General features: G+C 38.7%; 1 protein-coding gene across 1 annotated transcript; it reads left to right on the forward strand.

Annotated features, from left to right (window-relative positions):
- lsg1 (large 60S subunit nuclear export GTPase 1) lies at positions 1-21,709 on the forward strand. Its single transcript, XM_030131911.1, has 14 exons — positions 1-404; positions 1,170-1,296; positions 3,724-3,844; positions 3,933-4,019; positions 5,863-5,949; positions 7,304-7,364; positions 8,382-8,558; positions 10,813-11,166; positions 14,633-14,734; positions 14,829-14,972; positions 17,650-17,773; positions 17,889-17,968; positions 18,532-18,705; positions 21,048-21,709. Exons 1-14 carry the CDS (start codon positions 306-308, stop codon positions 21,225-21,227), a joined length of 1,917 nt encoding a protein of 638 aa, XP_029987771.1. The 5' UTR covers positions 1-305; the 3' UTR covers positions 21,228-21,709.
- The last annotated feature ends 758 nt before the right edge of the window (positions 21,710-22,467 follow it).

Genomic DNA, 22,467 nt, shown 5'->3' on the forward strand with positions numbered 1-22,467 from the left:
GGATTATACCACTGCGTTATTACTAGACATGTTTAGAATAAAATACACCAAATAGAGTAAATATTTTAGATTTCTAGACAACATATGGCTAGTATTTTACATTGAGAGACAATTAAATTGAGATGTTAAATGTCTAAAACCAGGTCTTTGTTGGACCGGATATCCGGTCACATTGGTTTGTTCCGCTGCCGTTTTCTCCTACGACAACAACTTCTGGCACGTGTGTCATTGCTGGTGACTGATAGTCGTTTTTATGTGTATAATTTCTTAAATATCTAGTGTGAAGTGACAACAACAGAAGGAAAATGGGTAAGAAGAAAAGCGGCGGAGGAGGTGGACTGGGACGAGCTCTGATAAAAGAGAAAGTGCAGACGAGCCGAGGGAAGAGGAGAGGAGACACCTGGGTAGGAACCATTTATCTGACAGACGAATTCAAATAACAGAAAAAAAAAAACATTTATCTGACAAACGAGTTCAAATAACAGAGAAAAACAGGTCTACATAAGTGTGCTTCTGTTTTATGGACCTGAGTATGGTTTGGTCCTTGAAGCAAACACCATGTAAAGCAGCTGGACCAGATCCAACCAAAGTGAACATCAGAGTCCGAAAGTAAAGTTCCACCTATCATTTGACAAACGGACTCATTTTTTTTTTACTTTAAGAACTGTATTTTATGGAACTGTTTACAAAATGCCAGTATCACTTGTAGAAAAAAAGATTTAACTGATTATATAAAGTTATAGTTCTGATAAATATGTAAATGTACTATTAACTTTAATAATAATATTTGTTCAGACTTATATATGTAAATACACTATTAACTTTATTAATAATACTTTATTTTAATATCATCATACAGTCATGGATGTCATGGAATAACCATGTATGTCCCAGAGTCTTGAGCTCAGACAAACAGACGTATCCTCAGTTTTGTGACGACACATTTGACCACACAACCAACAAGGCTTTTATAGAGTTTGTTTAGTTTAGCTTCTGTTTAGTTTAGAAATTTGAGAATTTTCGCAGCATGTAAAAAATGCTGAAACACTCAAAAACAACTTTTTACAGAAGTACACATTTCACTTGAAAGAAAGGGAATGAAAATTATCATGTGAAAGCTAATTAAATCTGACAAATATAATAATGTCTGTGATGTTTCCTGTTGACAGCGCCACACCAGTGAACTGAATGATGGATACGACTGGGGACGGTTGAACCTACAGTCGGTGACAGAGCAGAGCTCTATGGATGATTTTCTGGCCACTGCGGAACTCGCAGGAACAGAGTTTGTTGCTGGTAAATAATACAGCGCTAAAGCTAACTCATATTTATTTATGATAATAAACACTAGTTGTCAGGTTTTAATTATTACTGTACAATTACCTCACACTGAGTGTTTTACATAATCAAGATCATTTTCCTTTTGATGAATCTGATAAACATAACATTGTTTGAATATTGCTGAAGTCTTTTCCACCGTTTAAAGAACACTTTTAGTGACTCACCCCATCCTTCTCCTTCATCTTAAATGGCCTTTTGCAGTTTTGTCTGTCTGTGGTTTCCATCATGACGTTTACATTTCATTTCCACAGCAGATCTAGAAAACATGAAGTGCTGTGCACTCTAGATCCCCCTCATCCAAATATCGTGTAGATTCTGTTGAAGGTTACTGCCTTCTAATTTACATTAGATTGTCTTTGTGTAAATGTGGTGCAGATATGTCAGTGCTTCTTCAGATAATTCAATTATGTTGTTGATTGGACAGACAGATGACAAAATGATTACAAAACCCTTGTGTCGAAGTTGGCCCAGGGGTAAAAACCATTCCATATGTTCCAGTAAACATGTCAGCTCCTTCACAGCCAATGAGAAAGTCAGTGAAACCAACCACAAAAGGAACACTTTTGGATTTGGTCTGGATCGGTGGGATCTGCCCCGCCCTGATGGCTCCGGTTTAGAGGAACACTTCACATTAAACCAAACGCCTCATCTTCTTCATTTTTAAGTAGAAAACCAAATTCACATTACAGAAAGGAAATGGTCAAACATCCAATAATAATAAATAATAATAATTGTTGTGTTGACCCATGGGGAACCACAGCTTCTAGATCCTCTGATCCAGTTCAGTCCTTTATTTTCTTGGTAAACTCATGTGTCATTTTCAGTTGAATAACCTCTCAGCTGACATGTCTGTTTCTGCACAGGAAATTTGACACCATGACAACGTGGTACTATTGTTTATCTGTTGCTAGGTAACCCACTTCAATGATGATTCTATGATTCTGGCCATAGCAACGTGATTGGCTATTGGGAGATTACTGTATTCCAAATTACTAATATCTCCCAAAATATTGGTCTGATCAACTTACCGTTTTCATTAGTCTGTTGCTGGATCAAAAATCCATAAGTGTGACAAACTGCAGCGGTCAGCTCTGTACAGAGTTAGTGTGATACCTGAGACACACACACAGAGTCCACTTCCCTTTTATGATGTAGAATGGTAATACCGTATGTCCCAAAAAAAAAATCACACTCGGACTTTCTGCAATAGTAACTTTATAAATAGTGAATCAATCTAAATGCTATTTCAGGGTATGAAACTATAACTTATTTCCTCCATCTTGCAGAAAACCCTATTGGATTTGCTTCAGTGGTCACAGAGAAATGTGGATCTGTGTAAAACATGTCAGAAGTCCCTTCCCTCCAAGTTTTGTAAGGAGACATGTTGTCCATTGTGTTCACGCCGTACAAATATGAAGTTATTCTTTGAGTTCTCGCACAAAAATATCTCTTTTGAAAAAGTGACCGTTTGTTTCTTTTCATTTTCAACTAATGAAATGAATAATGAATTACATCAAAAAGGAAGCAGATTTTTGAGTTTTGCAACGTGCGAAAATGAACGATTAAAGAAAGATATTAAATAATCAAACATCTTTCAACAACAAAACCTCACACGAGTACACATCATTGATGTAATTTTATGCACAGACTTTGAATTCATTTGTTCGTTGCCCTGTCAGTTGTGAGCAGAATATTTTCCTTCATATGGATGGAAGAACATCCAAGTGCCAAACTTGGAAGAAACCAACCCATGACATGTTTTACACAGATCCACATTTCTCTGACCACTGAACCAAATTAAATGGGGTTTTCTGCAAGATGTAGGGAACAAGTTATAGTTTCATACCCTGAAATAGCATTTAGATCGTTTCATTATTTTAAAAGTTATCAATGCGGAAAGTCCGATTGTAATTTTTTTTGGGACATACAGTAGATTAGATTTCTATAGCGCTTTTCAAGTCACCCAAAGTGCTTTACATTATTGATCCATTATTCATTCGCTCTCACATTCACACTCTGGTGGTGTTAAACTACTGTAGCATGTACACAGGATAGAGTTATTGTAAAGAGAGCACATATCAGCTGAACTGAGTTAAAGGGCAGGAGTTGAACAGGTTCTGCACACATGACCTGTTGGATCGCAGACTTATTTTAAAGAACAGAAGCAGGTACTGTCAAGGACTGGCAAGCACTAGTTGTGGTTGTATTATGATGTTATTCTGTTTCGTTTATTATGGGATGTGTGTCCATTTACTGTGATGCTTAAAGGAGCAAAGGTTATTTTTGGTTCTTTTGTAGATACATTTTGAAAACTCCTTTTTGTTCACAGTGTTTAATTCTGCCTCTGCCTCTGCCTCTGACTGATTTATTCTGTTTTTTCAGAGAAGCTCAACATCAAGTTTGTGCCAGCAGAAGCTAGAGCTGGCTTATTGTCAACTGCAGAGAAAAGCAGGCTGAAAAAACTGCATGAAGACAACAAACATTTTCTCAGAATTCCACGACGGTAAGTTGACAGGATCTGATAAATTCACTAAGATTGTTATGAAGTTGCATTTTTAACTGTTGATCTGTCTTTCTCATTCAATTCCAAGGCCTCACTGGGATGAAAGCACCAGTCCAGATGCTCTTCAGCTGGCAGAAAGAGACAGCTTCTTAGAGTGGAGACGAGAGCTGGCACAGTGAGTAACACTGGTGTTATTGTTGTATGTCCTTTATGAAAAGGACTGAATACTTTAACCATTTGGACACTGCAATACTCACCCTACGTCACAGCAGTAGTCACAACACAAGCACCTTGTTTTCTTAATCTTACCTGCATATATCATATATTATACCTGTATATACTCTATATATTAGCTGTATATAACCTATATATTACCTGTATGTATTCTGTATATTCGCTGTACAGGGTGGGGAAGCAAAATTTACAATATTTTGAGGCAGGGATTGAAAGACAGTGTATGACCAATTAGTTTATTGAAAGTCATGAGAATTTATTTGCCACAAGAAAATGTCCATAATAGAAAATGTTTTTATTCTATGTGTCCTCCTTCTTTCTCAATAACTGCCTTCACACGCTTCCTGAAACTTGTGTTCCTCAAATATTCGGGTGACAACTTCTCCCATTCTTCTTTAATAGTATCTTCCAGACTTTCTCGTAATAGTTTTGCTCATAGTCATTCTCTTCTTTCCATTATAAACAGTCTTTATGGACACTCCAACTATTTTTGAAATCTCCTTTGGTGTGACGAGTGCATTCAGCAAATCACACACTCTTTGACGTTTGCTTTCCTGATTACTCATATGGGCAAAAGTTTCTGAAAAGGTATGGATAATAGTGTTAGGTATGATTATGACATCAATATATGTTTGGTTTCAAAACAATTGACATAGTGCCTGCTGAGAAAAAACAACTAAATGTTCATTGTAAATTTTGCTTCCCCACCCTGTATATATCCTCTATATTACCTGTATATATTTTATATATTAGCTGTATATATCCTATATATTAACTGTATGTATCCTATATATTACCTGTATATATCTTATATATCACCTGTATATATCCTATATATTACTGTATATATCTTATATATTACCTGAGAATATCCCATATATTACCTGTGAATATCCTATGTATTACCTGTATATATCCTACATTACCTGTTTGTATCCTATATTACCTGTATATATCCTATATTACTTATATATATCCTATATATTTTCTGTATATATCCTATATTACCTGTATATATCCTACATTACCTTTATATATCCTATATATTACCTGTGTATATTTTATATATTACTTGTATATATCCTATGTATTACCTGTGAATATCCTACATTACCTGTATGTGTCCTATGTATTACCGTATATATCCTATATTACTTGTATATATCCTATATATTACCTGTATATATCCTACATTACCTGTTTGTATCCTATATTACCTGTATATATCCTATATTACTTATATACCCTATATATTTTCTGTATATATCCTATATTGCCTGTATATATCCTACATTACCTTTATATATCCTATATATTACCTGTGTATATCCCATATATTAACTGTATACATTCTATATATTACCTGTGTATATCCTATATTACATTATACTATATTTTTTTGTATTCTGTTCTATTCTATTCTATTCTATTCTATTCTATTCTATTCTATTGTGTTCTCCTCCCCTCCCCTCCCCTCCCCTCCCCCTCCCCTCCCCTCCCCTCTCCTCTCCTCTCCTCTCCTCTCCTCTCCTCTCCTCTCCTCTCCTCTCCTCTCCTCTCCTCTCCTCTCCTCTCCTATTCTATTCTATTCTATTGTGTTCTCCTCTCCTCTCCTCTCCTCTCCTCTCCTCTCCTCTCCTCTCCTCTCCTCTCCTCTCCTCTCCTCTCCTCTCCTCTCCTCTCCTCTCCTCTCCTCTCCTATTCTATTCTATTCTATTCTATATGTGCTTTGGTCCATCTGTGCTGTACTCTCAGTGTCACTAACTGAAGTGTTTCTTCTAAAGGCTGGAGGAGGAACAGAAGTTAATTCTCACCCCCTATGAGAGGAACCTGGAGTTTTGGAGACAGCTGTGGAGGGTGATCGAGCGAAGGTAGAAGGCAGAGCTCTGCATGCATGTCCATTCATACCTCTGCTTGATTCTAGAACATGTTTTGTGTTCTATTGATGGTGAGGGCACAACTAAGCATTCCTTCCTTGGTCTAATCTTTCAACTATTTTCTTCATTAATCTGTAAAATGCCAGAAAATGGTTTTAAAAATGATGTCAAGTGTTTCGCAAAACTCAACACAACATCCTCAAATGTCTTCCACAACATGAACACATTTAATTTAGTTTCATAACCTTTATTTAACCAGGAAAAAGCTCATTGAGATTTAAAATGTCTTTTTCCAGAGTGTCCTGGCCCAGACAGCAGACTTTTTACAATGAAATTTAGATTTAAATTTGGAGTCATTATTTCTAGGTTATTATTCTATTATTTTATATGAGCTCACAATTGGTCTGAATGTGGAACCTGAACTAAAACAACAATGACACCTTTGACTCTTAATACCTTTAGTATCATTTTTGCATTTTCCAAATTCATACTGTGGGACAAATTAGACCCTTTGGTGGGCCAGTTTTGGTCCACAGGTCGTATGTTTGCCACTGCTGTAGCGTGTCTATGGACAGGTCCATCCAGGGATTATATGGGGGTGCATTCTGCATCATACGTTAGTAATGCGCACATCAGCGGGGTACTCATGGGTCTGGTCAAATAATTCCACAAAAGCCCCACAGGTCCGACTCACGCATCACTACCGGACCTTAAACTGAAAGTGAAACCTATAGACCTTTTAATAATTCCTCTAAGCTTCCTGCTGTTGTGCAGCTAATTTTCCTTTTTCCTACCTTCGGAAACTTCAATTTGAGGGAGCAGGATGAGTGTTTGCCCCCCCCACCCCCACTCCCACCCCCAGAACTGGGTGCGGATCGGCCCGATCTCGTGACTAAATCTGATCCAATCTTCTAAAAATTGGGAAATCCCTACATCAAACACAATAAAAGTCAGTACTAAAACTGTACATCAAACACTAAATAAGAACATACATATAAAACAACACCATTATTTTTAAAGGTACTAAAAGTATAACAAAATGTACTTAAAAGCATCACAAGGCAGAACCCAATTCAGTCGGTTATAAAAACATCTACATCCAGATCAATCCTTTTTCCATTCATTTAAACAGACCAATACTTTTAGTGTCACAGAAAACGAGAGAAACCAGAAAACCTTCAACATTAAAGAAGCTGGATTCAGTAGTTTGTTTGTTTTCCTTTAAAAACTATCAAACCATTATAGATTATAAAGGTTTATATTTATAGTATGAATGTAATCTTCACTTCTCATCAGTTAATCATTTTGCAGCTGTAATTAATGTCAAACTCTGTGTGTTTGTCTGTAGTGATGTTGTCGTCCAGATAGTTGATGCCAGAAACCCTTTGCTGTTCAGATGTCCAGACCTGGTCAGTATCACTTTGAATATTTAAACTAGGGATGCACTGATCTGATACCAGTATCGGGTATCGACTCCAATACTCAGTGTGTTTACTCATATTCGTACTCGTAAATGTAATCTGATACAAATGCACCGATACCACTTACGGCCATGTGACATTCACAGTTGAGTGCACCAGGTATGAGGAGGAGGAATAATGTGTGGGGGGTGTGAAGAGTGTGGCGATTTAACAAAATAAATGACGGTGATAAAAGTAACGCTGACTGCAAGTAACGTTAAAGACACAGACAGATACAGATGCAGCGTTCTGTCCGTCCTCTGCGTACATTCCATCCATTTTCCAGGTGCTGGCGGATGCGCACCCAGACGGAGAATACCAGCGGAACCGTGGAGGTAGAAGATCTGTTCCAAGAGCCACTGTGTGAGTTAGAGAAAAACTACTGACAGATTTAGGACATCTACCCAGGGCTGGGCCGGGGTTACGGAGCGGTGCAGACCGCCGCCAGCGGAAGTGAAAACAAAACTTATCACTCATTTCTCTTTTCTCTACCTGCTGAAGCTTTGCTTTTAAACCTTACCAGCGAAAACGCTACATTATTAGTATCACATTAGTGTTACCTCTGTTGTCTTCATGTTTGTTATTACTGACTTTCCTCTTCTCAAAAAACTTTCCTCTTCTTCGTGGTATTTGTCCAGTTGGGTTAATTAAGAGCGGCACCCCCTGGTGGATTAATTAAGAAGCGCTCATTCCAACACATTAAATGTCAGTAGCAGCAGCTTGTCCCAGTCAGACTAATAACGACAATAAAGCGCATTTACAAAAGGAACTAAGAACTGGAGTGGGATTATTAAGGACTAGTGTCGGTACTCGTGTCGGCAAGTACTCAAATGTAAGTACTCGTGCTCGGTCTGGAAAAAAGCAATATCGGTGCATCCCTAATTTAAACTACACCACAAATACTTCATCCAGATTGTCCTGTGTTTACTGTTAGTTTGAAGTATGTTTTGTGCCATATGCTGTTAGGAGTCCTATGTGAAGGAAGTGTCAGAGGATAAGGTCAACATGCTTTTGGTGAATAAGGCTGACCTGCTGACCAGGAAGCAGAGGCAAGTCTGGGCCCGGTATTTTGAGAAGGAGGGGCTGAGGGCCGTCTTCTGGTCTGCGTTGGCTGAAGGCGATCGTCTGGAAGCAGAGGACAAGGTGAGGTGCTGTTGGCTACTAGGGCTGTGTGATGGGGTCAAAGGTCAGAGTGCCTTCACTGGGGACAGCGGTGTAGACTGGAGTTTAAATGTTTACTTAAAGCAGCATTTGACTTTCATCCCAGATGTTTGTTCAAATGTGTCCAACCCCAGTCATGTCCTCATTATCTCTAATCCAGGGCTGTCAAACTCATTTTCTTTTAGGGGCCACATTCAACCCAATTTGATCTGCAGGAGGGCGGACCAATAAAATAATAGCATGATAAGCTATAAATAATGACTTTGTTTTAGTGCAAAAAAACAAAACAGAACATTAAATTATGAAAATAGTTACTTTTATAAACTTTCCACACCTGAAAAAACAGAAATTTCTTTAAGAAAAATAAGTGCAATTTTAACAATATTCTGCCTCAATTTATCATTTCTACATGTGCATTATAGATCAGATCTACAAAGACACTAAACACTAAGTAACAGGCAGAAAATAGTTAAAATTGTGCTTAATTTTCTTTAGACATTTCAGGTTGTAAATATTTGTTCAGGTTATTCACATTTTATTGTTACAGGATAGTTTGTAAATGTAAATATTTTCATAATTTAATGTTATTTTTTGCACTAAAAGAAAGACAAAAATTTGAAGTTGTCATTATTTATTGTCATAATGTAATATTATTTTTTTCACATTAAACCGAGAAGAAAATCTGGAGTCATTCTTTTTTGTCGGTTATTCTGCTGTTATTATTTGACTGTATATCATATTGGTCTGTATGTGGAACCTGAACTAAAATGAGTTCAACAGCCTTGACTGAGGAATTTTTTGCACTTTGCAAATTCATCCTGCAGGCCAGATTGGAAGCTTTGGTGGGACGCATTTGGTCCACGGGCCGCATGTTTGAGACCCCTGATCTAATCCATTAGTCTGTCAGTGCTTCTGCACCTGAATCACTCGCCTCATATTGAACACCTTCGTAGATGACTCCATCATAAACACAGTCCACTTGTTTACAGAACAAACCCAAATGTCACTTTGGCCTTTTCAGAAATTTTGTCACCAAGTGCATTGTGGGAAGCGAAAGTGGTTTATCACAGATTCAAGTAGTAATTGATCCAGATGTTTCCACCGTAAACTCCTCCAGTCCACCAGGGTTGTTTTCCAGAATGGGTCTAGTCGGTGGATGGAGGTAAAGGACACATGTGGGTTCAACACTCACCAACAGACAAACTGATGCTGCACGGAACTCACATTCCCACAATGCACTGAGCCACAACATTTCCAAAAGGGCCCAAGTGACATTTGGGTTTGTTCTGTAATTTGTTTTCTGTCCCATAATTTTGACTTTTCGAGGTAAAGGCTGTGTGTCCTTCCTGTCCCTACCTGTCCCACTGTCCTAGACTTCCTCATACACAGTTGACTGTTTGATTCCTAGTTGGATCCATCTTCTGATTCCATATATTGATCTTGTCCAACTCTCTAAACCTCCAGATGTTGAACTCAGCTCCATTTGACATCACCTTCAACCACCAATATTTCCTCCAAATCCCATCAAAGCTCTGATGCAGTTGGATCCACTTCTATATCATTCATACATATAATAGTGAAATAGTGCCTTTAATCCGTCTCCAGCTCCACAGAATGACCAAACATGACCTTTGACCTGAACTCATTTGAATATCATGGTGGAAAATCCAGTCCAATCGTTAGGTTGGACTTTTCAAATCTAAAAGAACACTCTCGTCCACCTTGGAGATTCTGTTGGTGTAAATCTGTTCAACACACTATATTTATCCACCAAATATATCAGCTGTAGAATCTACGAGGAGGGACAGATGTTCAGTTTGAAGGACAACTGAGAAGGTTGAACACTGATCCATTCCATGGAGAAGTGAATGGACCATCCAAATAATCACCTAAACATGTCTGATTTACTCATGTTTGTTGTTCTTCTGATCAGGAGGATTAGTTGCTTTAATGGAACTCCTTTCCAGTTGAGTCAGTCATGTCCCGATGAATCCAACAGAGTTCAGACTTAGTTTTACAGACATGATCAGGATAAAGGATCCATTTGGAGATGATGGATCTGACTGTTTTACTGCAGAAACTGAGTCATGCATCAGTGAACATGGACCAAAAGGATTGTAGAGACACAATTATGGATTTGACTGAGACACACACACCTATTTACAAAAGACAAACAAACAGATAGGAGACCAGGACATGCCCTTTCTATTCTGTATGTTCTGCTATGTGTCAACAGGGCATGGAAACGAAAGATCCAGAAGATGACGAGAGTGACCAGGAAGAAGAAGAACAGCTAAACAATGAAGACTTGAGTCCTAAGGGTGCAGATGGAGAGGAGGATGAGGAAGATGATGATGAGGAGGATGATATCGAGGACCAAGAACATCAACACATTAGTGTAGATGAGGAGGACTGGCACACCTGCTCAGAAGATGAGGGTGCAGAAGAAGCCGAAGGCGCTGTTGGTTCATCTACTGAATCCTCCTTCCATAACTCCAGCCGTCTGCTGCACAAGGACGAGCTCCTGGCCATGTTTAGGTCTGTTCACAACGGGCCCTCGTGTAAAGAAGGACAACTAACAGTGGGGCTGGTGGGTAAAAACACAACTACAGGTGTTCCACAGGTGGGGTTTCCACCACAGGAGTTTCAGGGTACAAGTGGGGGGGGGGGTTTACAGGAGCGTCCCCTCAGCTGCTGTGTCTCCACTGCCGATGTAATCAGCTGTGATCATTGTACGCCCAGTTTGGTCATAGAATGTCAGCAGCACCTGCATATCTACGCTGGTCCACTTATCATACATTATTCTTTTAATAGTAAAATCTGTTGGTACTCCCTAAATCTACCATCTCCTACTTATCTTCTGCAGGGCTTTAAAAATGCTGCTTGTTCTCTATCCTCCACTGGTTCTACCCAATCAGCATCAAGTAAACCTTTAAGCTCTGCCCTAGAGCTGTAACCGATTAATAGATTAGGTGCTTGAAACCAGTGCAAATATTCACGATTCGACTAATTGACTTGAATTGATTGAAGGGAGATTTTCTATTGCAGTTTTCCTGAATTGAAGCTTCTCTGTGCATCACAATAAGTGTCTGTGTGAAACACAACAGTGGAACCAATGTTTAACAGCAGAGAAATGAGGGAAACAAAGCTTTGATTCAGGAGAATTGTGGTTGAATGATTTTTTTGGATCACTTTGAGTCGATTAATCGGTTGCAGCTCTACTCTACCCAGAAGTTTTCAGGGCTGTTTGGAGTACCAGCCCCCAGGAGCAGGGACTTGGTTAAACCCTGTACTGTATTTTTTGGGCCATAAGGTGCACTGGATTATGAGGCGCATTAAGTGAAACAAAACATTCAGATAAGTCAAACTTCATTCAACTCACAACAACCACAATCACAATAACTCTCAACATTGTTCCGTTGTAACATCAGAAAAAAGAGAGGGGGAGCCAGCACTAGCAAAATAAGCGTACAAAACAATACACCCACTTTTTCAGTTCATTCCTCTTCCACAAATCCATCAAATTCTTCATCTTCAGTGTCTGAGTTTAACAGCTGGGCGATTTCGGCATCAAGCATGCCCGGATCCCTCTCATCATTATCCAAGTCAGTCTCGTTGCTGTTACTTAGCTGTTCAGTGAGGATTCCAGCCTTTGTGAAAGCTCGGACGACACTTAAGACTGACACCTTAGCCACTTATACACACACCGTAATATTATGTTAAAGCACAATACTACGTATTACTCCTCGAGGCTCCTGACAACCGTAATGCTCCGAAAATCCATCAAGCGGTGTGGCTTCGTAGCTTACCAAAGTTGTACTAAAACATTTTGACAGATTTTTGAGCACCGTGTACCACATAAAATCGGTCAGTAAGCACAACCAGAATTAATACATAAGGCGCACCGGATTAAAATTTGAGAAAATTAAAGGATTTTAAGTGCGCCTTATAGTCTGAAAAATACAGTATATGTTCCTGTAATTTGACCCATGGGGGCGGTTCCTGTAGTGGAGACACGTACCAATGCCCCCCCCCCCCCCCCCCCATAAAACTACCTTGAAGTTCCTGCAGTGGAAACGTGCCTTATGTTCTGTTTGTGTCCAGTAGGCATTAGTGATGCGTGGGTAACCTGAGGGTCATTGATTGAGCAGAGACACACAAATCTGTCCACTATCATGTATAAATTCCCCATAGTAGGTTAAAATATTTAGCCTTTTAGAGCCTATTATATTTTATATTATATTTGATGGTTAGCTAGTGATGCACAGATCACTTACAAGTTACCCACGGGTCAGGTTGGAGTGGGTAAAATAAAAAAACCCGCTGGTCCCACTTTTGTGGTCCCACAAAAGTGGGACCAGCGGGTTGAAAAAAACCCTGACCCACGCATCACCAGTAACATAATAATTTAAATGGGAAACACAGATAAATGTATTCTCTGAGGACACCAGAGGTTCAAGAACATCACACAGTTCAGTAAACGGTACCCGGGTCACTGGGAAATTCTGGATCCACAACTGGTTGGTGATTTCCTGCTGTCCAATTGTGTCCCATAAATCCGCTGTGCGTGTCCAATGCCATAAATAAGGACTTTCAGGGCTGTATGTTTACTTTTTTAGGTGGTAGCACTGGTGCTAGCGAGTTAAAAACTTTAGTAGCACAAAGAAAAATTTAGTAGCACACACAGTTGGACAATTACTTAATGTGTTTATTGCCTAAATTATATACGGGGTTGGACAAAATAATGGAAACACCTTCACCTCAAGATGATAATGCCCCAATCCATACAGCTAGAACTGTTAAAGAATGGCATGAGGAACATTCTAATGAAGTTGAGCATCTCGTATGGCCGGCACAGTCCCCAGACCTCAACATTATTGAGCATTTATGGTCAGTTTTAGAGATTCAAGTAAGACGTCGATTTCCACCGCCATCGTCTCTAAAAGAGTTGGAGGGTATTCTAACTGAAGAATGGCTTAAAATTCCTTTGGAAACAATTCACAAGTTGTATGAATCAATACCTCGGAGAATTGAGGCTGTAATTGCCGCAAAAGGCGGACCTACACCATATTAAATTATATTTTGTTGATGTTTTAAGGTGTTTCCATTATTTTGTCCAACCCCTGTATATCCTTACATATCCTCCACCTGAACACAACAGGATGAATTTAAACATTTTTAAATATGAAAAATCAGCAGTACTATATTTTCAATGTGCATCAGTGAACAGTCTGTACTGGTCTGAATTAGATATGGAAACAATTCTGATCAGTCCCACAATTCAAAATGGATTTTACTCAGCAAAAATGTATAAAGTTCCGTTTGATTAAACAGTATGCTTCACTGTGCTGAAAACTTTGGGGCTTATACTGTTCAAAGGTGAGAGAGACTCAGTGAGTGAAACATCTGCCTTAAACCAGGGTCAACAATTTTTATGTCACTACTTATTAAATATAGACTCACATCTTTTCCCTAAAGTCTGCTCTCCCCACCATAAAAACTACCACATCTACACCCCGTGGTTCCCACAGGTCACATATAAGTCTAATGTCAGACTATTATGCAGCGTTTTAAAGTTGGGTCAGTTATCTTTGTGACATAAACAAAGATGCAACTGTTAATCCACATGTCCACCATTATCTAAGAGTATTTTATCCTGTGTATATCCATGTTCTTATTTCATATTTTGGCCGATATATGGGTTATCGGCTTTTTTTAGCCCCCAATATCGGTATTGGCATCGGTCCCAAAAATCCCATATCGGTCAGACTCTAGTCTATATGAAATAAAATAAAATGTTCTATACTTTGTCTTTAAGTACAAAATGACCCAATTTGTAAAAGCAGCTGCAAAAAAGTTCCATAGTTTGATTTGTTGAGCAGGTCAGCAGTGGCTCAGAACATTCCACAGTGACCACAAGGACATGAAAGGACAGCAGTAATCAGCATTTACTGGTCTGGTACCACCAACATGCATGGAGGTCTTTTACTGTATAAAACCATCTGTCCCGTATACTTACCTCTGTGACTTTTCTAAACCCTTCATGAATTCAACAGGTTGGATATCCAAATGTCGGAAAGAGTTCCACCATCAACACTATTCTGAGGAACAAAAAGGTTTCAGTTTCAGCCACTCCTGGACACACCAAGCACTTTCAGGTACCTGACTCATACTTGGACACATACATGGTTTACAGTTGTTGAAAAGAACGCTCGTAGTGAGTATGTTGTGTTTTCCTGCTGTGTTTCCCAGACCCTGTATGTGGAGCCGGGCCTCTGCCTCTGTGACTGCCCTGGTCTGGTCATGCCCTCATTTGTTTCCACTAAAGCTGAGATGATCTGTTCAGGGATCTTACCCATCGATCAGATGAGGGACCATGTGCCGGCCGTGTCCCTTATATCCTTTATATGAGTGGATTTTGTATTTTATTTTTTTTTTACACTTAAGTTTTTATTGACATTTTCTACACATATATTTAACAAAAAAAAAAGAAGCAAACAAACCAACATTGCTTGGGTACATTACACACATTTCAATTCATTCGCATTATCCAGTTTTCCCACCATTCTGACCTCTGTAAACGGTCCATTTATTCCACTTTTTGTCCATTCGAGCTTCCCGTAGTTGCAGTCTATGAGTCACCCTTTCCATTGTATATATTCCTTCAATAATTGCGATCCACTGGTCCTGTGATGGTGGTTCTTATTTGAGTGGATTCTGAGGTCAAACCCATTTCATTTTTCTTTTGCGACCTTTTTCTTTAAAATACAGGGTTCATGCAGGTCCTTGAAATCCTTGAAAATGCTTGAGTTTCAGTGTTGTGTTTTCAAGGTCTGAAAAGTGCTTGAATTTTTGTTTCAGTGCTTGTAATTATAACTCTGTGATGTGATTTATTTATTTATTTATAATGCTAACTCTGACAGGATAGATCCAAGCCAAAGCTACTTACAGAGGCGATACATTATAAAAAAATAACACTTTAGGTCAAAAAAGTAAATTACCGGGTGCTCTCAGGTCGACTCCAGGTACATGTTTAGTCCAACGGCCCAAAGGTCTGATGGACTATTGGGATCAGTTGGCGTTCGTCCGTCCATCTGTCTGTAAACATTTGTTCTAGAAATCTCTTCTCCAAACCATCAACCAGAATCTATTGAAATTCATAGCAGAGGTTCTTTGGGTTAAGGTCTACTAAGTTTGTTCAAAGAATTGAGAAATTTAAATTTTTTTAATTTATTATGAGTTTTTTGAATTTTCCACATCTCCATTGGTTTACAGTGGGACACATTTCAAAGTGCTGTAACTGTAAAACAGTTGAAGATACTGATAGAATTCCTATTGGTAATAGATAGGAAGTCACATATGGGCTTTCATTTAGTGCCATGACCTTTGACCTTCAGTGACTTTGAAAGGTCAAACAAACACCAATTATGTCTTTAAATATACCACTGGACTACAGGAGCCTTGGTCCTATTTGTACCTTCATCTTTGTCTCTTTAGTTCCAGTATGTCTGATGAACACCAAGTACCTTCCCTTTTTTGGGATAAACCTTTGTGTTCTTTCATTTCTAAACTTTTTGCTCTTATAAAACATAAGTTTAGATTTTCATACATAATACAGTCTACATCATTGTTATAAAAAGTGAAATGTGTATATATATTCTTGTAGATATGTATTTTACCCCAGCGATAAGATGCCATGCTGGAAAAATTAGAAAAGGACCCTTAAAAGTGCTTGAATTTGACCTTGAAAATTGTTTGAACCCTGTAAATTAGTTTGGACATGTTATTATCAAGCAAAGTGCAAAAGGAACTGTGACCTTAAACACACAGTTTGTCATTTCTGCTGTTGTGGATGACTCAAAACATTAACAAAAGATGTGGTTTGATGATGTTGTGATGTCATATGGGTTCATGGGAGTTGGTGTTTCGTCCACCATCATAGATGAAGGTGAAATTATCATGTATAAATGAATGAATGAATGTTTTTATTATTGTGTCTTGCATACAGACATGCCCAGCCCTTCCATGGTCTTATAAGACACCAAAAATACAAACCAAAGATCAAATACCAGACAATAGCACAATAGATATGAACAAAACAAAGTACTGACCTATTTAAACAAACACATCTGCCGCTTTTTCCAGGCTTTACAAACAAATGATGCTAATTTATATACATTAGAACTAAACAACCATTTCATCTTGTCATCATCAGTGCTCCAGAACATAACAGGATTTCGGATAAACATGTCATCAAACAAAGAGGTTCTCAGTTCATCATATAGAGGACAATACAAAAGAAAATGTGATTCAGTCAAACATCCTTCGAACAAATGAGGCAAAGTTTTCTTCATAATATGTTTGGTGACATATTTACATTTTATCATTTCATTCTACTGAAATAACCATGAATAAGCTGGTTAGTAACATTAGTAATGATGGGAATGATTACAGGAAACCAACAGTCATTTTTGGATATAGAAGCAGGGTTGGTACGAGTGTTTGAAGTCCTTGAAAATGCTTGAATTTCAATGTAGTGTTTTCAAGGTCTGAAAAGTGCTGGAATTTTAGGTCACATGCTTGAAAGTGCTAGAAATTCTAACTCTGATGGGATTTATTTATTTATTTATTTTTAATGTTAACTCAAGCCAAAGCTACTTATAGAGGCCACACAAAAATAAAACTGTGTCAGAATAGAGGTAGATTTTCCAGGTCGACTCCAGGTCCATTTGTATCTTCATCTTTGTCTCTTTGCTTCCAGTGTGTCTGAAGAACACCAAATGTCTTCCCTTTTTTTTGGGATAAAACTTTGTGTTCTTTAAGTTCTAAACTTTTTGTTATTATTAAACTTAATTTTACATGTTTACACATAATACAACATACATCAGTGTGGTAAAAAGTGAGTAAAATAATCCTGGGTATCTGTATTTCTGTAGGTATGGATTTAACCCCAGTGAAAAGGTGAAAATGACCCTTAAAAGAGTTTGAATCTGACTTTGAAATGTGTACAAACCCTGTAGGAGGGATCCATATTAAAATCTGAGTGCGGTTCCGTCCTTAACATGTGTTCCACGTGTGTCAGACAGTTCCTCGGTGTGTGTTAGAAGGAACGTACGGCATTAACATCATCCGACCTCGAGAAGATGAAGACCCCGACAGGCCGCCCACCTCTGAGGAGCTGCTCATGGCTTATGGATGTGAGGCCGCTTCCCAAATTTTATAACAGGCAACAATCCTACCATCCGATGACCTGAAATTCAGATGAATTAGGTTTGATATCAATGAATATGATTGTGTTTTTGTCTCATTCAGATATGAGAGGTTTTATGACGTCCCACGGCCAACCCGACCAGTCCAGATCAGCCCGCTACATCCTCAAGGATTACGTCAATGTAAATGTCACACCTGCGTCCGATGCTTTAAATCACAGCACATGTTGGTATAAGTAGATATTCAAGAGATTCAAGACCTTTATGGTCCAGTCCTGGAACCTCGGCGGAGGTGATACCAAAAAACTAGTACGGGGTACCAGATTCCAGGGCCTTTTTCATAATGGAAACCCAAAAAGGCCGAGTAGAGCCAAGCTGAGCCGGTACCATGTATTGGAAACGCGGCAAAATATTCCTTTGCACTTAAACCCATTCTATGTAGACTGGATCACAGACTCACACCTGGTCCAATGGCACTACTGTTGTTCTGGATCCATTTGACCTGTAGACCAGTGGAATAAAACAGATCCCACAGCTGTTGGCTTTGCTCTCTTTAAAGCTCTTCTTTCTTCCAAGTGCATTTAAAACTCCACTATCAGCTGACTGCTCAGTAAAACTAGAGCACATGCAGTTGCTTCCTTCCACACCCTGTGCAGGTTCCTGTGCTCTGTGGACATTTCCACCAAATCTGTTCATTTCAAACCTGCAGGTCTTGAACTGAATATGCTGTTTTGATCTGTTTACAGGGCAAACTTCTCTACTGCTACCCCCCCCCACATTTGAATCCAGAAGACTTCCAGCCGCAGCACAGCAAGTTCCAGAGAAGAGATTCTAATGACTGTGATGTCTCCATGGCAACCAATAAACAGCAGAAAGTCAAGAGAATTGAGAATATGGTCGACAAGAACTTCTTCCATCAGGTAGATATTGATGGATAGGAATGAATCCACGCGAACCACATCCCATAATACATGTGTGGCAGCAGGAGAGAGATGGGTTATGACCCCGCCCCCCAACGGGGAGGCAAGGGGTATGGTGTTTGGTTTGGTTTGTTTGTTTGTTTACACTCTAGCACAGTGGTTCCCAACCTTTTTTGGCTTGTGACCAAATTTTAACATCACAAATTTGTGGCGACCCCAGACATTCAAAATGGAGACATTTTTTTGCTAAAATTAATTTGTTTTTGATCATGTAATATTTTGTTATACTATGTTGCAAATAAATAAAAATTTTAGACGACATTTAAGCTATATAATGTTTTAGGAAAAGTGTGTGGTGTTTTAGTTATAACAAGAAAAGCATTGGGAGAGCACAGACCTCCGTCAAGGTAGATCAGTGTCCCCCCCATCCCACCCCACCCCCGATCACCACCAAAATTTAATCATTTGTTCCTTGTGCCAGTATCAACATTTCCTAAAAATTTCATGAAAATCTATCCATAACTTTTTGAGTTATCTTGGTAACAAACAAACAAACTAGAAGCACTCGGAGAGCGCAGACCTCCACCAAGGCAGATCAGTGCCCCCCCGATGTCTGTCTGTGTGCAAGATAACTCAAAAAGTTATGGACGGATTTGGATGAAATTTTTAGGAAATATTGATACTGCCACAAGGAACAAATGATTAAATTGTGGTGGTGATGGGGGGTGGTGGTACTGATCTGCCTCGGCGGAGGTCTGTGCTCTCAGAGCGCTTTTCTAGTTTTTAGTAATTTTTTTTTTTTTTTTTTAATCAATTACTAGAAATTTCAGGCAATCCCATTTGAATTCCAGGCGACCCCACATGGGGTCCTGACCCCAAGGTTGAAAACACTGCTCTAGCAGCAAAACTATTGGTTGAATTCATACTTTATTGGGTTTATAGATTGTCAATAACCCAGAATAGATCTGATTACATTTTGGAAAAAGTAGGTCAAATTCCAAACACTAAATTGATGTTTTTATAGACATTTAAAAATTCACCCATTATAAGTAAATGAAAAATGTAAAAAAAAAAAAAAAAAAAAAATTAAAAATTCATAAAAAATTTGAACTATTACCTACTTTTCTCAAAATATCACATCTATTCTGGGTTACTGGCAATCTATAAACCCAATTAGGTATGAATTCAACCAATAGTTTTGCTGCTAAAGTGTTAACAAACAAACTGAGCCCTTGCCTTCCCTTCGGGGGCGGGGGTGGGGTTATATAAATTCCTCCCCAATCAAATAAACAAAACACATAAAAAAGGGAAAAAAAGAATAAAAATTAGAAATAATTAAAAATAAACAAATAAATGTATATAAAATCTACAATTTTTCATAAATTAGAGTCTTTTGCAGTTGCTTTTTAAATACAGTTGAAGAAGATGTTAAGTGAAGTTCAGGTTTTTGGGGTTTTTTTTTTACATTTTTCATTTACTTATAATGGGTGAAATTTCAAATGTGTATAAAAACATCAATATAGTGTTTGGTATTTGACCTACTTTTCCCAAAATGTAATCAGATCTATTCTGGGTAATAACTGACAATCTATAAACCCAGTTAGGTCTGAATTCAACCAATAGTTTTGCTGCTGAAGGGTAAACAAACAAACCGAACCAAAAACAATAGCCCTTGCCCTCCCCTTCGGGGGGGGGGGGCGCAAGGAATATTGCCAAGGGCAACGGAATATTTTGCATACAAAAGAAAAAAAGAATAGAAATTAGATATAATTAAAAATAAACAAATAAATTTAGAAAAGAAATAAAAATTACATATAATTACAATAAACAAATGCATTTACATAAAATGCTATAGTTTTTCATAAATTAGAGTCTTTCAGTTGCTTTTTAAATAAGGATAAAGAAGATGTTAATACAAGTTCAGGTCCAGTTGTAGTTCATCATCAGAGCCAAAGCCCTGGGTTTCATTTCAGATCCATTTCTGATGAGAACAGCATGTTTTGGACATTTGAATAAAGTCAATAAAATGAGGTTTATTTTCAGTCCCTGTGTCACGCAGCAGGAATTTCAGTATTTTACCCTTAAATGTTCTTTGTACCATGTGTCATGTGACAGTACTTACACCTATTCATACATGGATTAAACACAGATCAGTTACTGAGTCTAAACACAGACACTGTTGATCAGGACATGGGTCCATGTGGCACCACTAGATCTGGACCTGTTGCACTTGGTTAGATCATGCTGTGGGTCGGATTGGACCCTTTGGGGGACCAGTTTTGGCCCATAGGCCGCATGTTTGACCCCTGTGTCTGAAGTTTGTTTGGAATGTTTGTTTTTAGGAAAATGTTCGCGCTCTGTCCAGAGGGGTTCAGTCTGTGATGGGCTACAAACCTGGAAACGGACCTGTGGGAGCATCCAAAGCCGGGACAGACACGGTTCTGGGCAAACCCTGGAAAAAACATGGCAACAGGAATAAGAAAGAAAAAGTACGGCGCCTAAACAAACATCTGGATGCCTGACACTAAAGTACTGTGAATGAGAAGTAATCGAATACCAGACTGATTCCAAAGGAGCTGATCTGAAGAGGACCAGAGCCTCTCCTGGAGGACGGAGCGGTCCACACCGGCTGGACACTAGGATCCATCTGAACACTAGGATCCATGTGGACGCTAGGATCCATGTGGACACTAGGATCCATCTGGACACTAGGATCCATGTGGACACTAGGATCCATGTGGACACTAGGATCCATGTGGACGCTAGGATCCATGTGGACGCTAGGATCCATCTGGACACTAGGATCCATGTGGACACTAGGATCCATGTGGACACTAGGATCCATGTGGACACTAGGATCCATGTGGACATGCATTCCATCCACTGGTTCTGCACATGGACAGCAGATCAGCAAAACCCACAGCAGAGGAACAGAACTAATAATTACTAGAGATTTTCCAGGTTGTAATTTGAAGACGTTTTCATTAAATCATTATCACAAAGTATTATTGGATTCTGCTTTTATTCAGACGCATTTATTAACCCTTTCATGCATAAATTAGGGAAAAAAAGTATCTTTTTAGATTAGATGTTTTTAGTGATTTTATTACTTAAAATTAGGCTAAAGTTGAAATGGATTTTGAATTTTTTTAAAAACATGGTTTTATTTAGAAGATATTGAACCTCCTCAGACCAAGGAAACAAGTTTGGGCTTTTTTTAATTCAATAATTGTTGATATTGGAAACATCATGATGCAACAGTTTTTTCAGATGCATGTTATGGAATGTTTGTGGTGGACAATTTTTTGGGGGGGTGGGGGGGTGAGTAACCCTCAGCCCACACCACAGAGTATTGTCATCAGTTCATCTGTCTGTGCGCACATTCAAACACTTTGGCGTGGACTGAAGGCTGAAGGTTTTCAGGCACAGACAGTAAACCTATGTGTGGGTCTGAGGAGGTTCACTGTAGCAGATCCCAGATCAGTCCACGTTTTCCAACTCAGATGATCCTTTAGTTCATGTGTGTCTGAGGGTCTGTACAGACTGAACCCATGTGGTTTGGACTGTATTACCTTTAGAACCTTTAGAACGTCAGTTCAACGCTGGGTCCACATGTGGACGTCAGGCATGAAAGGGTTAAACTTTAACAGTAAAATGAACAGTTTAATGTTATTTGTCACTTCTTAGTTCATCTTTCCTCATGTTTCACAGGAGTGTAAGACCAAAAAAACTTTTAACAGGATTGTCAACCTTAAATACTGA

This window comes from Sphaeramia orbicularis, chromosome 4 (assembly GCF_902148855.1).
Source record: "Sphaeramia orbicularis chromosome 4, fSphaOr1.1, whole genome shotgun sequence".
Taxonomy (NCBI): domain Eukaryota; kingdom Metazoa; phylum Chordata; class Actinopteri; order Kurtiformes; family Apogonidae; genus Sphaeramia; species Sphaeramia orbicularis.

Bases quoted from the DNA above. Each gene is read 5' to 3' on its own strand.
- lsg1 (XM_030131911.1), top strand. From the start codon at position 306: ATGGGTAAGAAGAAAAGCGGCGGAGGAGGTGGACTGGGACGAGCTCTG. The intron at 17,774-17,888 runs GTGAGGCCGCTT...TGTCTCATTCAG, and splicing joins GCTGCTCATGGCTTATGGAT to ATATGAGAGGTTTTATGACG. The intron at 18,706-21,047 runs GTAGATATTGAT...GTTTGTTTTTAG, and splicing joins ACAAGAACTTCTTCCATCAG to GAAAATGTTCGCGCTCTGTC.